General features: G+C 50.4%; 1 protein-coding gene and 1 long non-coding RNA gene across 2 annotated transcripts in view; one reads left to right on the top strand and one right to left on the bottom strand.

Moving 5' to 3' along the window:
• Positions 1-17,907, bottom strand: part of LOC141171576 (uncharacterized) — a 158,196-nt gene that overhangs the window by 29,712 nt on the left and 110,577 nt on the right. The window lies entirely within an intron of this gene.
• Positions 4,176-17,907, top strand: part of MXRA8 (matrix remodeling associated 8) — a 72,394-nt gene continuing 58,662 nt past the window's right edge. Inside the window, exon 1 of the mRNA XM_073656848.1 lies at positions 4,176-4,510. Within this exon, the coding sequence (XP_073512949.1) occupies positions 4,462-4,510 (49 nt within the window). The 5' untranslated portion in view covers positions 4,176-4,461. The remainder of the gene's footprint in view (positions 4,511-17,907) is intronic.

Consider the following 17,907-nt stretch of genomic DNA (forward strand, 5'->3'; position numbering starts at 1 on the left):
CGCCAGCAAGGTGGAGGTGGGGTACTGGAATGGTCTGGTATCATCAAAGATGAACTTGTGGCACCTTTTCGGGTTGAGGATGGAGTGAAGCTCAACTCCCAGACCTACTGCCAGTTTCTGGAAGACAACTTCTTCAAGCAGTGGTGCAGGAAGAAGTCTGTATCGTTCAAGAAAAACGTGATTTTCATGGAGGACAATGCTCCATGACATGCATCCAACTACTCCACAGCGTGGCTGGCCAGTAAAGGTCTAAAAGAAGAAAAAAGAATGGCATGGCCCCCTTGTTCACCTGATCTGAACCCCATAGAGAACCTGTGGTCCATCATAAAATGTGAGATCTACAGGGAGGGAAAACAGTACACCTCTCGGAACAGTGTCTCGGAGGCTGTGGTGGCTGCTGCACGCAATGTTGATCGAAAACAGATCAAGCAACTGACAGAATCTATGGATGGAAGGCTGTTGAGTGTCATCGTAAAGAAAGGTGGCTATATTCATCACTAATTTTTTTGTTTTTGTTTTTGCATGTCAGAAATGTTTATTTCTAAATTTTGTGCACTGATATTGGTTTACCTGGTGAAAATAAACAAGTGAGATGGGATTATATTTGGTTTTTATTAAGTTGCTTAATAATTCTGCACAGTAATAGTTACCTGCTCAAACAGATATTCTCCTAAAATAGCCAAATCTAAAAAAAAAAACACTGCAACTTCCAAAAATATTAAGCTTGGATATTTATGAGTCTTTTGGGTTGATTGAGAACATAGTTGTTGATCAATAATAAAAATAATCCTCTAAAATACAACTTGCCTAATAATTCTGCACACAGTGTATATTATGTTCTCCTTTGATCACTATTTTTTATAATTTAGACATTTATACCTAAAAAAGTTAAATAGCGTTTTCCGCCCCTTTCTTTAAAATACCATATGGCCCGAGTGTGCTATAGAAAAAGAAATACACATACTCACCCCTGGATCCCCCACTTATGCTTCGCCCCACGCTGGCAATATTTGGTCATAGTTTCATAGTATAAGTTTGGGGCTACACAGGACCTTTGGCTACATCGCAGCATAAAGCAGGTGAATAAACTCGCTCTGCAACTACTAGGTACCACGACCAGTAGATCGCAAAAAATCTGACTAGGTCTGACTTTTTGCAAGTTGCTTCTCACAGTCGTAGTACCCTAGGGTTCACAATGCATTAAAATATAGCAGCAGCACACAGCAATCATAGAATGGTCCGAAAATACGCTTGTCTGCACCTGACCCTAAAGCTGACTATGCACATTAGATAGCCATTCATTCAGCCAATAGCTCTCTCTCCCGAGTCCCTCATACACATGAGCACTCACCTCAGCTCAGCGTACATGCGTTTTCGACAAAGGAGAGAAGAAAGCCACATCCAGACTCCTCTGACCGCGGCCTATCTCCCCGGAAAACAGAAGTTTCAGCCATCCAAATTCCAATGGCATTCTTCTCTACCCAAACATCATCTGTTGGGGAGAGGCAGGAGGGCTTCACACACATCAGATGATCAGGAGGTCCTGCCAAAATTGATGGACTGTCATCTAATGTGTGTGGGAGGCTTTAGGTCCACTGTATGTTGCTCCCCAGCTGATGGCAGTGTCACGCAAGGTGTGGGAAAGACTTAATGCACAGAGGGAAAGGGAGCCCAGACTCTAGGGAAAGGGGGGAGAGGAGACATCCTAGGTTGAACTAGCATCACCCTGTCTCCCCTAACGCCCCTGTATTGGCTCTTCACCAATCGCCGCACTCGTGCCTCGCCCTGTCTTTCCCTGGCGTTTGGCTCAGGCTAGGGAAGGAAGGAGATGAGCACTAGTTGATCTCCACTAAACACTATAGACAACAAGGAAGGACAAACAGGGGGGAATTGCTTAGCTTTAGACGACTCCAGACAAATGCGCACACGTCTTCAAGCTCCAGAGAGGATAAAGTACTGCTCTTGCTAAAGCCTTCACAGGTAGTAATGAATATCACCAGCACCTCCCTCTAGAACACACCAGGTATTTATACACCCAGGCCAGGGAGTTAATTAGCCAGAGGGAGGTAGCCGCTGGATCCTAGAAACAGCCAGCCTCTAAGAAGATGTCTGTAATGCTAAATGTAGAGATCTCCTGCAACCAACTGCAGGGCGACTGTCACTTCTGACTCACCCGTGACAGGCGGCTTCAAGTACTAGTGGCATAAGGAATAGCATAGTGTTACTTAGGTTATAAAAACATAATAAAAGCCATTAATAATTGGTTACTAGCCACGTCATGAAGTCATATTGACTTTTTTGTAACTGTGTCTTAACTTCACCCATCATACACTGCTCAAAAAATAAAGGGAACACTTAAACAACAGAATATAACTCCAAGTAAATCAAACTTCTGTGAAATCAAACTGTCCACTTAGGAAGCAACACTGATTGACAATCAATTTCACATGCTGTTGTGAAAATGGAATAGACAATAGATGGAAATTATTGGCAATTATCAAGACACCCTCAATAAAGGAGTGGTTCTGCAGGTGGGGACCACAGACCACATCTCAGCACCAATGCTTTCTGGCTGATGTTTTGGTCACTTTTGAATGTTGTTTGTGCTTTCACACTCGTGGTAGCATGAGACGGACTCTACAACCCACAGAAGTTGCTCAGGTAGTGCAGCTCATCCAGGATGGCACATTAATGCGAGCTGTGGCAAGAAGGTTTGCTGTGTCTGTCAGCGTAGTGTCCAAAGGCTGGAGGCGCTACCAGGAGACAGGCCAGTGCACCAGGAGACGTGGAGGGGGCCATAGGAGGGCAACAACCCAGCAGCAGGACCGCTACCTCCACCTTTATGCAAGGAGGAACAGGAGGAGCACTGCCAGAGCCCTGCAAAATGACCTCCAAAAGGCCACAAATGTGCATGTGTCTGCACAAATGGTTAGAAACCGACTCCATGAGGGTGGTATGAGGGCCCGACGTCCACAGACGGAGGTTGTGCTCACAGCCCAACACCATGCAGGACGCTTGGCATTTGCCACAGAACACCAGGATTGGCAAAGTCGCCACTGGCGCCCTGTGCTCTTCACAGATGAAAGCAGGTTCACACTGAGCACATGTGACAGACGTGACAGAGTCTGGAGACACCATGGAGAGCGATCTGCTGCCTGCAACATCCTTCAGCATGACCGGTTTGGCAGTGCGTCAGTAATGGTGTAGGGTGCATTTCTTTGGAGTGCCGCATAGCCCTCCATGTGCTCACCAGAGGTAGCCTGACTGCCATTAGGTACGAGATGAGATCCTCAGACCCCTTGTGAGACCATATGCTGGTGCGATTGGCCCTGGGTTCCTCCTAATGCAGGACAATGCCAGACCTCGTGGCCGGAGTGTGTCAGCAGTTCCTGCAAGATAAAGGCATTGAAGCTATGGACTGGCCCGCCCGTTCCCCAGACCTGAATCCGATTGAGCACATCTGGGACATCATGTCTCTCTCCATCCACCAACGTCACGTTGCACCACAGACTGTCCAGGAGTTGGCGGATGCTTTAGTCCAGGTCTGGGAGGAGATCCCACAGGAGACCATCCGCAACCTCATCAGCATGCCCAGGCGTTGTAGGGAGGTCATACAGGCACGTGGAGGCCACACACAATACTGAGACTCATTTTGACTTGTTTTAAGGACATTACATCAAAGTTGGATCAGCCTGTTGTGTGTTTTTCCACTTTAATTTTGGGGGTGACTCCAAATCCAGGCCTCCATTGGTTAATAAATTTGATTTCCATTGATGATTTTTGTGTGATTTTGTTGTCAGCACATTTAACTTTGTACAGAACAAAGTATTCAATGAGAATATTTCATTCATTCAGATCTAGGATGTGTTATTTGAGTGTTCCCTTTATTTCTTTTAGCAGTGTATTTGGAAGAGCATCTCTACAAAGGAAATTCGAACTATACTTTTATACTTTTTACCCCTTAATCCTCATGGACCCAAAATCCGTCATGACCGGTGTCCAGTGGCTCCATCATTGCCCAACGCCAGGCGAGAAAAGGTTAAATCATATAAAGCAGATAGATGGGACATCAAACACTGCTTGATGGGGTTTGAGTTGTGTCAGGTTCTGCCTTCTACAGCTGGGGCTTGTACAGACTTCCAGAATATGAATTCCATGCTAAGATCAGGACGGAGAAGGGTGGAGGGAAAGAAAAGAGGAGGTTTTCGAGTTCACAGTTGTTTCTGGGACTGTGTGCAACTCACAAAGAGAGGCTGTAACAAGCCGAGCTGCTGGGATAGGATAGGGCTAAGGGGCTGTAAGTCGTTAGGGGGGAGCGAAACACCAAAACTGTTTTTGTTAAGCAGATGTTGTGTATCTACTGAGAAGAGTCATTTCCCACCGGAGCGTATCTGCTAGAGCGGAGCGCGGCTAAACTCCAGCGCAGGTGATTCTGGACAACCGCAAGATTACGCAGAAGACATGGGGCCGATCCACAATCTGCTGCTGTGCCAGCTCGTTATTTTCCACAGTAAGACGTTCACTAATTGCTAATGTTTCTGGAAGGTTGTGTAGCATCTGCATGCCCACGAATTATCTTATCCCATCGAGAACTTCTGCAAAAGATCCAGCCAACTTGTAGCTTCCCAGCTGTTGCAGAACCTGATGTTGGCTGGTCAGATATACTGGGACTTGTAGTTCATCGGCATGGCCAGCTTGTAGCATCATGCAGTGTGCAGAACGTTACGTTATGTATGTCAACTCCTCGAAATACTTGGCTTTACAATTAACCTTGCGAGAATAATGGTATTATGTCTGCATACGGTCCCGGGTAGAGGAGACCTTACAGACTAAGATTGGGCTTAGTACCCCGGTGTTCATAGGTGAGTCAGTAATGGCTATCCTTGCCCCTGCTGACGGCACAGTAACGCATGCAGAGTGTCTGATGGTGCACGCAAGCGCAAGTAGGGACCCAATATTGGGTAAACACCAGTCATGGCCACCGTCACTGAACCAGTGAGTAAAAGGGGGCGCTTTGGCTGCTACCTTAAAAGTAGTTATCACTAATTTGGGGAAACTTGGCCGTCACTATATAAAGGGCACAGTCGCTACCACTGTAATGGCGGCAATGTAGTTGTCAATGGCATGGGGCATTTTGGTTGAAAATGTTATGGGCCCCCTTGCCTGACATTGTTACTGGTTGTCCCTGTTGTAGGGGATTGTGGCTATAACTGTAAAGAGGGGGACTTTGTGGCTGTCATTGATATGGGGCATTGTAGCTGAAGCTATTATGGGGCACCAGTGCATGTCACTGTTATAGAGGACTGTGTCAATAACTATTATGGGGTATTATGGATGTCACAGTTATAGGGGACTGTGGCTGTTACGGTTATGGAACATTGTGGTTGTTACTGTTATGGGACACTGTGGCTGTTACTGTTATGGGGCACTGTGGCTGTCACTGTTATGGGGCACTGTGGCTGTCACTGTTATGGGGAACTGTGGTTGTCACTGTTATGGGGCACTGTGGCTGTCACTGTTATGGGGCACCATGACTGTCACTGTTATGTGACACTTTGGCTGTCACTGTTATGGGGAACTGTGGTTGTCACTGTTATGGGACACTATGGCTGTCACTGTTATGGGGCACTGTGGTTGTCACTGTTATTGGGCACCATGACTGTCACTGTTATGTGACACTTTGGCTGTCACTGTTATGGGGAACTGTGGTTGTCACTGTTATGGGGCACCGTGGCTGTCACTGTTATGGGACACTGTGGTTGTCACTGTTATGGGGAATTGTGGTTGTCACTGTTATGGGGAACTGTGGCTGTCACTGTTATGGGGCACCGTGGCTGTCACTGTTATGTGGAACTGTGGCTGTTACTGTTATGGGGCACTGTGGCTGTTACTGTTATGGGGCACTGTGGTTGTCACTGTTATGGGGCACTGTGGCTGTCACTGTTATGGGGCACTGTGGCTGTCACTGTTATGGGGCACTGTGGTTGTCACTGTTATGGGGAACTGTGGTTGTCACTGTTATGGGGAACTGTGGCTGTCACTGTTATGGGGCACCGTGGCTGTTACTGTTATGGGGCACTGTGGCTGTTACTGTTATGGGGCATTGTGGCTGTTACTGTTATGGGGCACTGTGGTTGTCACTGTTATGGGGCACTATGGCTGTCACTGTTATGGGACACTGTGGCTGTCACTCTTATGGGGAACTGTGGCTGTCACTGTTATGGGGCACAGTGGCTGTTACTGTTATGGGGCACTGTAGCTGTCACTGTTATGGGACACCGTGGCTGTCACTGTTATGGGGCACCGTGGCTGTCACTGTTATGGGGCACCGTGGCTGTCTTTGTTATGGGGCACCGTGGCTGTTACTGTTATGGGGCACTGTGGCTGTCACTGTTATGGGGCACCGTGGCTGTCACTCTTTTGGGGCACCGTGGCTGTCACTGTTATGGGGCACTGTGGCTGTCACTGTTATGGGGAACTGTGGCTGTCACTGTTATGGGGCACTGTAGCTGTTACTGTTATGGGGCACTGTGGTTGTCACTGTTGTGGAGCAGCGTGGCTGTCACTGTTATGGGGAACTGTGGTTGTCATTGTTATGGGGAGCTGTGGCTGTTACTGTTATGGGGCATCGTGGCTGTTACTGTTATGTGGAACTGTGGCTGTTACTGTTATGGGGCACTGTGGCTGTCACTGTTATGAGGCACCATGGCTGTCACTGTTATGGGGCACTGTGGCTGTCACTGTTATGGGGCACTGTGGCTGTCATTGTTATGGGGCACTGTGGCTGTCTTTTTTTATGGGGCACTGTGGCTGTCACTGTTATGGGGCACTGTGGCTGTCTTTGTTATGGGGCACTGTGGCTGTCACTGTTATGGGGCACAGTGGCTGTTACTGTTATGGGACACTGTGGTTGTCACTGTTATGGGGCACCATGGCTGTCACTGTTATGGGACACTATGGCTGTCACTGTTATGGGGCACTGTGGTTGTCACTGTTATGGGGCACCATGGCTGTCACTGTTATGTGACACTTTGGCTGTCACTGTTATGGGGAACTGTGGTTGTCACTGTTATGGGGCACCGTGGTTGTCACTGTTATGGGGCACCGTGGCTGTCACTGTTATGGGACACTGTGGTTGTCACTGTTATGGGGAACTGTGGTTGTCACTGTTATGGGGAACTGTGACTGTCACTGTTATGGGGCACCAGGGCTGTCACTGTTATGTGGAACTGTGGCTGTTCTGTTATGGGGCACTGTGGCTGTTACTGTTATGGGGCACTGTGGTTGTCACTGTTATGGGGCACTGTGGCTGTCACTGTTATGGGGCACTGTGGCTGTCACTGTTATGGGGCACTGTGGTTGTCACTGTTATGGGGAACTGTGGTTGTCACTGTTATGGGGAATTGTGGCTGTCACTGTTATGGGGCACCGTGGCTGTTACTGTTATGGGGCACTGTGGCTGTTACTGTTATGGGGCATTGTGGCTGTTACTGTTATGGGGCACTGTGGTTGTCACTGTTATGGGGCACCATGGCTGTCACTGTTATGGGACACTGTGGCTGTCACTCTTATGGGGAACTGTGGCTGTCACTGTTATGGGGCACAGTGGCTGTTACTGTTATGGGGCACTGTGGCTGTTACTGTTATGGGGCACTGTGGCTGTCACTATTATGGGGAACTGTGGTTGTCACTGTTATGGGACACTGTGGCTGTCATTGTTATGGGGAACTGTGGTTGTCACTGTTATGGGGCACAGTGGCTGTTACTGTTATGGGGCACTGTGGCTGTCACTGTTATGGGGCACTGTGGCTGTTACTGTTATGTGGGCACTGTGGCTGTCACTGTTATGGGGAACTGTGGTTGTCACTGTTATGGGGCACTGTGGCTGTCATTGTTATGGGGAACTGTGGTTGTCACTGTTATGGGGCACAGTGGCTGTTACTGTTATGGGGCACTGTGGCTGTCACTGTTATGGGGCACTGTGGCTGTTACTGTTATGTGGGCACTGTGGCTGTCACTGTTATGGGGCACTGTGGCTGTCACTGTTATGGGGCACCGTGGCTGTCACTATTATGGGGAACTGTGGTTATCACTGTTATGGGGCACTGTGGCTGTTACTGTTATGGGGCACTGTGACTGTCACTGTTATGGAGAACTGTGGTTGTCACTGTTATGGGGCACTGTAGCTGTCACTGTTATGGGGAACTGTGGCTGTCACTGTTATGGGGCACAGTGGCTGTTACTGTTATGGGGCACTGTGGCTGTCACTGTTATGGGGAGCTGTGGTTGTCACTGTTATGGGGCACTGTGGCTGTCACTGTTATGGGGAACTGTGGTTGTCACTGTTATGGGGGCACTGTGGCTGTCACTGTTATGGGGCACTGTGGCTGTCACTGTTATGGGGCACCGTGGCTGTCACTATTATGGGGAACTGTAGTTATCACTGTTATGGGGCACTTTGGTTGTCACTGTTATGGGGCACTGTGGCTGTCACTGTTATGGGACACCGTGGCTGTCACTGTTATGGGGCACCGTGGTTGTCACTGTTATGGGGCACCGTGGCTGTCTTTGTTATGGGGCACCGTGGCTGTTACTGTTATGGGGCACTGTGGCTGTCACTGTTATGGGGCACCGTGGCTGTCACTCTTTTGGGGCACCGTGGTTGTCACTGTTATGGGGCACTGTGGCTGTCACTGTTATGGGGAACTGTGGCTGTCACTGTTATGGAACACTATAGCTGTTACTGTTATGGGGTACTGTGGCTGTCACTGTTATGGGGCACTGTAGTTGTTACTGTTATGGGGCACTGTGGCTGTCACTGTTAAGGGGAACTGTGGTTGTCATTGTTATGGGGAACTGTGGCTGTTACTGTTATGGGGCATCGTGGCTGTTACTGTTATGTGGAACTGTGGCTGTTACTGTTATGGGGCACTGTGGCTGTCACTGTTATGAGGCACCATGGCTGTCACTGTTAAGCACTGTTATGGGACACTGTGGCTGTCACTCTTATGAGGAACTGTGGCTGTCACTGTTATGGGGCACAGTGGCTGTTACTGTTATGGGGCACTGTGGCTGTTACTGTTATGGGGCACTGTGGCTGTCACTGTTATGGGGAACTGTGGTTGTCACTGTTATGGGGCACTGTGGCTGTCATTGTTATGGGGAACTGTGGTTGTCACTGTTATGGGGCACAGTGGCTGTCACTGTTATGGGGCACTGTGGCTGTCACTGTTATGGGGCACTGTGGCTGTTACTGTTATGTGGGCACTGTGGCTGTCACTGTTATGGGGCACTGTGGCTGTCACTGTTATGGGGCACCGTGGCTGTCACTATTATGGGGAACTGTGGTTATCACTGTTATGGGGCACTGTGGCTGTTATTGTTATGGGGCACTGTGACTGTCACTGTTATGGAGAACTGTGGTTGTCACTGTTATGGGGCACTGTAGCTGTCACTGTTATGGGGAACTGTGGCTGTCACTGTTATGGGGCACAGTGGCTGTTACTGTTATGGGGCACTGTGGCTGTCACTGTTATGGGGAACTGTGGTTGTCACTGTTATGGGGCACTGTGGCTGTCACTGTTATGGGGAACTGTGGTTGTCACTGTTATGGGGGCACTGTGGCTGTCACTGTTATGGGGCACTGTGGCTGTCACTGTTATGGAGCACCGTGGCTGTCACTATTATGGGGAACTGTGGTTATCACTGTTATGGGGCACTTTGGTTGTCACTGTTATGGGGCACTGTGGCTGTCACTGTTATGGGACACCGTGGCTTTCACTGTTATGGGGCACCGTGGCTGTCTTTGTTATGGGGCACCGTGGCTGTTACTGTTATGGGGCACTGTGGCTGTCACTGTTATGGGGCACCGTGGCTGTCACTCTTTTGGGGCACCGTGGCTGTCACTGTTATGGGGCACTGTGGCTGTCACTGTTATGGGGAACTGTGGCTGTCACTGTTATGGGACACTATAGCTGTTACTGTTATGGGGTACTGTGGCTGTCACTGTCATGGGGCACTGTAGTTGTTACTGTTATGGGGCACTGTGGCTGTCACTGTTATGGGGAACTGTGGTTGTCATTGTTATGGGGAACTGTGGCTGTTACTGTTATGGGGCATCGTGGCTATTACTGTTATGTGGAACTGTGGCTGTTACTGTTATGGGGCACTGTGGCTGTCACTGTTATGAGGCACCATGGCTGTCACTGTTATGGGGCACTGTGGCTGTCACTGTTATGGGGCACTGTGGCTGTCATTGTTATGGGGCACTGTGGCTGTCTTTGTTATGGGGCACTGTGGCTGTCTTTGTTATGGGGCACTGTGGCTGTCACTGTTATGGGGCACTGTGGCTGTCTTTGTTATGGGGCACTGTGGCTGTCACTACTATGGGGCACTGTGGCTGTCACTGTTATGGGGCACAGTGGCTGTTACTGTTATGGGACACTGTGGTTGTCACTGCTATGGGGCACCATGGTTGTCACTGTTATGGGACACTATGGCTGTCACTGTTATGGGGCACTGTGGTTGTCACTGTTATGGGGCACCATGACTGTCACAGTTATGTGACACTTTGGCTGTCACTGTTATGGGGAACTGTGGTTGTCACTGTTATGGGGCACCGTGGCTGTCACTGTTATGGGACACTGTGGTTGTCACTGTTATGGGGAACTGTGGTTGTCACTGTTATGGGGAACTGTGGCTGTCACTGTTATGGGACACCGTGGCTGTCACTGTTATGTGGAACTGTGGCTGTTACTGTTATGGGGCACTGTGGCTTTTACTGTTATGGGGCACTGTGGTTGTCACTGTTATGGGGCACTGTGGCTGTCACTGTTATGGGGCACTGTGGCTGTCACTGTTATGGGGCACTGTGGTTGTCACTGTTATGGGGAACTGTGGTTGTCACTGTTATGGGGAACTGTGGCTGTCACTGTTATGGGGCACCGTGGCTGTTACTGTTATGGGGCACTGTGGCTGTTACTGTTATGCGGCATTGTGGCTGTTACTGTTATTGGGCACCGTGGTTGTCACTGTTATGGGGCACCATGGCTGTCACTGTTATGGGACACTGTGGCTGTCACTCTTATGGGGAACTGTGGCTGTCACTGTTATGGGGCACAGTGGCTGTTACTGTTATGGGGCACTGTGGCTGTTACTGTTATGGGGCACTGTGGCTGTCACTGTTATGGGACACCGTGGCTGTCACTGTTATGGGGCACCGTGGCTGTCACTGTTATGGGGCACCGTGGCTGTCTTTGTTATGGGGCACCGTGGCTGTTACTGTTATGGGGCACTGTGGCTGTCACTGTTATGGGGCACCGTGGCTGTCACTCTTTTGGGGCACCGTGGCTGTCACTGTTATGGGGCACTGTGGCTGTCACTGTTATGGGGAACTGTGGCTGTCACTGTTATGGGACACTATAGCTGTTACTGTTATGGGGTACTGAGGCTGTCACTGTTATGGGGCACTGTAGCTGTTACTGTTATGGGGCACTGTGGTTGTCACTGTTGTGGAGCAGCGTGGCTGTCACTGTTATGGGGAACTGTGGTTGTCATTGTTATGGTGAGCTGTGGCTGTTACTGTTATGGGGCATCGTGGCTGTTACTGTTATGTGGAACTGTGGCTGTTACTGTTATGGGGCACTGTGGCTGTCACTGTTATGAGGCACCATGGCTGTCACTGTTATGGGGCACTGTGGCTGTCATTGTTATGGGGCACTGTGGCTGTTACTGTTATGGGGCACTGTGGCTGTTACTGTTATGGGGCACTGTGGCTGTCACTGTTATGGGACACCGTGGCTGTCACTGTTATGGGGCACCGTGGCTGTCACTGTTATGGGGCACCGTGGCTGTCTTTGTTATGGGGCACCGTGGCTGTTACTGTTATGGGGCACTGTGGCTGTCACTGTTATGGGGCACCGTGGCTGTCACTCTTTTGGGGCACCGTGGCTGTCACTGTTATGGGGCACTGTGGCTGTCACTGTTATGGGGAACTGTGGCTGTCACTGTTATGGGACACTATAGCTGTTACTGTTATGGGGTACTGAGGCTGTCACTGTTATGGGGCACTGTAGCTGTTACTGTTATGGGGCACTGTGGTTGTCACTGTTGTGGAGCAGCGTGGCTGTCACTGTTATGGGGAACTGTGGTTGTCATTGTTATGGTGAGCTGTGGCTGTTACTGTTATGGGGCATCGTGGCTGTTACTGTTATGTGGAACTGTGGTTGTTACTGTTATGGGGCACTGTGGCTGTCACTGTTATGAGGCACCATGGCTGTCACTGTTATGGGGCACTGTGGCTGTCATTGTTATGGGGCACTGTGGCTGTCTTTTTTATGGGGCACTGTGGCTGTCACTGTTATGGGGCACTGTGGCTGTCTTTGTTATGGGGCACTGTGGCTGTCACTGTTATGGGGCACTGTGGCTGTCACTGTTATGGGGCACAGTGGCTGTTACTGTTATGGGACACTGTGGTTGTCACTGTTATGGGGCACCATGGCTGTCACTGTTATGGGACACTATGGCTGTCACTGTTATGGGGCACTGTGGTTGTCACTGTTATGGGGCACCATGGCTGTCACTGTTATGTGACACTTTGGCTGTCACTGTTATGGGGAACTGTGGTTGTCACTGTTATGGGGCACCGTGGTTGTCACTGTTATGGGGCACCGTGGCTGTCACTGTTATGGGACACTGTGGTTGTCACTGTTATGGGGAACTGTGGTTGTCACTGTTATGGGGAACTGTGGCTGTCACTGTTATGGGGCACCGAGGCTGTCACTGTTATGTGGAACTGTGGCTGTTACTGTTATGGGGCACTGTGCCTGTTACTGTTATGGGGCACTGTGGTTGTCACTGTTTTGGGGCACTGTGGCTGTCACTGTTATGGGGCACTGTGGCTGTCACTGTTATGGGGCACTGTGGTTGTCACTGTTATGGGGAACTGTGGTTGTCACTGTTATGGGGAACTGTGGCTGTCACTGTTATGGGGCACCGTGGCTGTTACTGTTATGGGGCACTGTGGCTGTTACTGTTATGGGGCATTGTGGCTGTTACTGTTATGGGGCACTGTGGTTGTCACTGTTATGGGGCACCATGGCTGTCACTGTTATGGGACACTGTGGCTGTCACTCTTATGGGGAATTGTGGCTGTCACTGTTATGGGGCACAGTGGCTGTTACTGTTATGGGGCACTGTGGCTGTTACTGTTATGGGGCACTGTGCCTGTCACTGTTATGGGGAACTGTGGTTGTCACTGTTATGGGGAACTGTGGCTGTCACTGTTATGGGGCACAGTGGCTGTTACTGTTATGGGGCACAGTGGCTGTTACTGTTATGGGGCACTGTGGCTGTTACTGTTATGGGGCACTGTGGCTGTCACTGTTATGGGACACCGTGGCTGTCACTGTTATGGGGCACCGTGGCTGTCACTGTTATGGGGCACCGTGGCTGTCTTTGTTATGGGGCACCGTGGCTGTTACTGTTATGGGGCACTGTGGCTGTCACTGTTATGGGGCACCGTGGCTGTCACTCTTTTGGGGCACCGTGGCTGTCACTGTTATGGGGCACTGTGGCTGTCACTGTTATGGGGAACTGTGGCTGTCACTGTTATGGGACACTATAGCTGTTACTGTTATGGGGTACTGAGGCTGTCACTGTTATGGGGCACTGTAGCTGTTACTGTTATGGGGCACTGTGGTTGTCACTGTTGTGGAGCAGCGTGGCTGTCACTGTTATGGGGAACTGTGGTTGTCATTGTTATGGTGAGCTGTGGCTGTTACTGTTATGGGGCATCGTGGCTGTTACTGTTATGTGGAACTGTGGCTGTTACTGTTATGGGGCACTGTGGCTGCCACTGTTATGAGGCACCATGGCTGTCACTGTTATGGGGCACTGTGGCTGTCACTGTTATGGGGCACTGTGGCTGTCATTGTTATGGGGCACTGTGGCTGTCTTTTTTATGGGGCACTGTGGCTGTCACTGTTATGGGGCACTGTGGCTGTCTTTGTTATGGGGCACTGTGGCTGTCACTGTTATGGGGCACTGTGGCTGTCACTGTTATGGGGCACAGTGGCTGTTACTGTTATGGGACACTGTGGTTGTCACTGTTATGGGGCACCATGGCTGTCACTGTTATGGGACACTATGGCTGTCACTGTTATGGGGCACTGTGGTTGTCACTGTTATGGGGCACCATGGCTGTCACTGTTATGTGACACTTTGGCTGTCACTGTTATGGGGAACTGTGGTTGTCACTGTTATGGGGCACCGTGGTTGTCACTGTTATGGGGCACCGTGGCTGTCACTGTTATGGGACACTGTGGTTGTCACTGTTATGGGGAACTGTGGTTGTCACTGTTATGGGGAACTGTGGCTGTCACTGTTATGGGGCACCGTGGCTGTCACTGTTATGTGGAACTGTGGCTGTTACTGTTATGGGGCACTGTGCCTGTTACTGTTATGGGGCACTGTGGTTGTCACTGTTATGGGGCACTGTGGCTGTCACTGTTATGGGGCACTGTGGCTGTCACTGTTATGGGGCACTGTGGTTGTCACTGTTATGGGGAACTGTGGTTATCACTGTTATAGGGAACTGTGGCTGTCACTGTTATGGGGCACCGTGGCTGTTACTGTTATGGGGCACTGTGGCTGTTACTGTTATGGGGCATTGTGGCTGTTACTGTTATGGGGCACTGTGGTTGTCACTGTTATGGGGCTCCATGGCTGTCACTGTTATGGGACACTGTGGCTGTCACTCTTATGGGGAATTGTGGCTGTCACTGTTATGGGGCACAGTGGCTGTTACTGTTATGGGGCACTGTGGCTGTTACTGTTATGGGGCACTGTGCCTGTCACTGTTATGGGGAACTGTGGTTGTCACTGTTATGGGGCACAGTGGCTGTCACTGTTATGGGGCACTGTGGCTGTCACTGTTATGGGGCACTGTGGCTGTTACTGTTATGTGGGCACTGTGGCTGTCACTGTTATGGGGCACTGTGGCTGTCACTGTTATGGGGCACCGTGGCTGTCACTATTATGGGGAACTGTGGTTATCACTGTTATGGGGCACTGTGGCTGTTACTGTTATGGGGCACTGTGACTGTCACTGTTATGGAGAACTGTGGTTGTCACTGTTATGGGGCACTGTAGCTGTCACTGTTATGGGGAACTGTGGCTGTCACTGTTATGGGGCACAGTGGCTGTTACTGTTATGGGGCACTGTGGCTGTCACTGTTATGGGGAACTGTGGTTGTCACTGTTATGGGGCACTGTGGCTGTCACTGTTATGGGGAACTGTGGTTGTCACTGTTATGGGGGCACTGTGGCTGTCACTGTTATGGGGCACTGTGGCTGTCACTGTTATGGGGCACCGTGGCTGTCACTATTATGGGGAACTGTGGTTATCACTGTTATGGGGCACTTTGGTTGTCACTGTTATGGGGCACTGTGGCTGTCACTGTTATGGGACACCGTGGCTTTCACTGTTATGGGGCACCGTGGCTGTCTTTGTTATGGGGCACCGTGGCTGTTACTGTTATGGGGCACTGTGGCTGTCACTGTTATGGGGCACCGTGGCTGTCACTCTTTTGGGGCACCGTGGCTGTCACTGTTATGGGGCACTGTGGCTGTCACTGTTATGGGACACTATAGCTGTTACTGTTATGGGGTACTGTGGCTGTCACTGTCATGGGGCACTGTAGTTGTTACTGTTATGGTGCACTGTGGCTGTCACTGTTATGGGGAACTGTGGTTGTCATTGTTATGGGGAACTGTGGCTGTTACTGTTATGGGGCATCGTGGCTATTACTGTTATGTGGAACTGTGGCTGTTACTGTTATGGGGCACTGTGGCTGTCACTGTTATGAGGCACCATGGCTGTCACTGTTATGGGGCACTGTGGCTGTCACTGTTATGGGGCACTGTGGCTGTCACTGTTATGGGGCACTGTGGCTCTCATTGTTATGGGGCACTGTGGCTGTCTTTGTTATGGGGCACTGTGGCTGTCTTTGTTATGGGGCACTGTGGCTGTCACTGTTATGGGGCACTGTGGCTGTCTTTGTTATGGGGCACTGTGGCTGTCACTACTATGGGGCACTGTGGCTGTCACTGTTATGGGGCACAGTGGCTGTTACTGTTATGGGACACTGTGGTTGTCACTGCTATGGGGCACCATGGTTGTCACTGTTATGGGACACTATGGCTGTCACTGTTATGGGGCACTGTGGTTGTCACTGTTATGGGGCACCATGACTGTCACAGTTATGTGACACTTTGGCTGTCACTGTTATGGGGAACTGTGGTTGTCACTGTTATGGGGCACCGTGGCTGTCACTGTTATGGGACACTGTGGTTGTCACTGTTATGGGGAACTGTGGTTGTCACTGTTATGGGGAACTGTGGCTGTCACTGTTATGGGGCACCGTGGCTGTCACTGTTATGTGGAACTGTGGCTGTTACTGTTATGGGGCACTGTGGCTGTTACTGTTATGGGGCACTGTGGTTGTCACTGTTATGGGGCACTGTGGCTGTCACTGTTATGGGGCACTGTGGCTGTCACTGTTATGGGGCACTGTGGTTGTCACTGTTATGGGGAACTGTGGTTGTCACTGTTATGGGGAACTGTGGCTGTCACTGTTATGGGGCACCGTGGCTGTTACTGTTATGGGGCACTGTGGCTGTTACTGTTATGGGGCATTGTGGCTGTTACTGTTATTGGGCACCGTGGTTGTCACTGTTATGGGGCACCATGGCTGTCACTGTTATGGGACACTGTGGCTGTCACTCTTATGGGGAACTGTGGCTGTCACTGTTATGGGGCACAGTGGCTGTTACTGTTATGGGGCACTGTGGCTGTTACTGTTATGGAGCACTGTGGCTGTCACTGTTATGGGACACCGTGGCTGTCACTGTTATGGGGCACCGTGGCTGTCACTGTTATGGGGCACCGTGGCTGTCTTTGTTATGGGGCACCGTGGCTGTTACTGTTATGGGGCACTGTGGCTGTCACTGTTATGGGGCACCGTGGCTGTCACTCTTTTGGGGCACCGTGGCTGTCACTGTTATGGGGCACTGTGGCTGTCACTGTTATGGGGAACTGTGGCTGTCACTGTTATGGGACACTATAGCTGTTACTGTTATGGGGTACTGAGGCTGTCACTGTTATGGGGCACTGTAGCTGTTACTGTTATGGGGCACTGTGGTTGTCACTGTTGTGGAGCAGCGTGGCTGTCACTGTTATGGGGAACTGTGGTTGTCATTGTTATGGTGAGCTGTGGCTGTTACTGTTATGGGGCATCGTGGCTGTTACTGTTATGTGGAACTGTGGCTGTTACTGTTATGGGGCACTGTGGCTGTCACTGTTATGAGGCACCATGGCTGTCACTGTTATGGGGCACTGTGGCTGTCACTGTTATGGGGCACTGTGGCTGTCATTGTTATGGGGCACTGTGGCTGTCTTTTTTATGGGGCACTGTGGCTGTCACTGTTATGGGGCACTGTGGCTGTCTTTGTTATGGGGCACTGTGGCTGTCACTGTTATGGGGCACTGTGGCTGTCACTGTTATGGGGCACAGTGGCTGTTACTGTTATGGGACACTGTGGTTGTCACTGTTATGGGGCACCATGGCTGTCACTGTTATGGGACACTATGGCTGTCACTGTTATGGGGCACTGTGGTTGTCACTGTTATGGGGCACCATGGCTGTCACTGTTATGTGACACTTTGGCTGTCACTGTTATGGGGAACTGTGGTTGTCACTGTTATGGAGCACCGTGGTTGTCACTGTTATGGGGCACCGTGGCTGTCACTGTTATGGGACACTGTGGTTGTCACTGTTATGGGGAACTGTGGTTGTCACTGTTATGGGGAACTGTGGCTGTCACTGTTATGGGGCACCGTGGCTGTCA

This window comes from Phyllobates terribilis, unplaced genomic scaffold, assembly GCF_046119375.1.
Source record: "Phyllobates terribilis strain yellow unplaced genomic scaffold, ASM4611937v1 Scaffold_12__6_contigs__length_324123572, whole genome shotgun sequence".
In the NCBI taxonomy this organism is placed as follows: Eukaryota; Metazoa; Chordata; class Amphibia; order Anura; family Dendrobatidae; genus Phyllobates; species Phyllobates terribilis.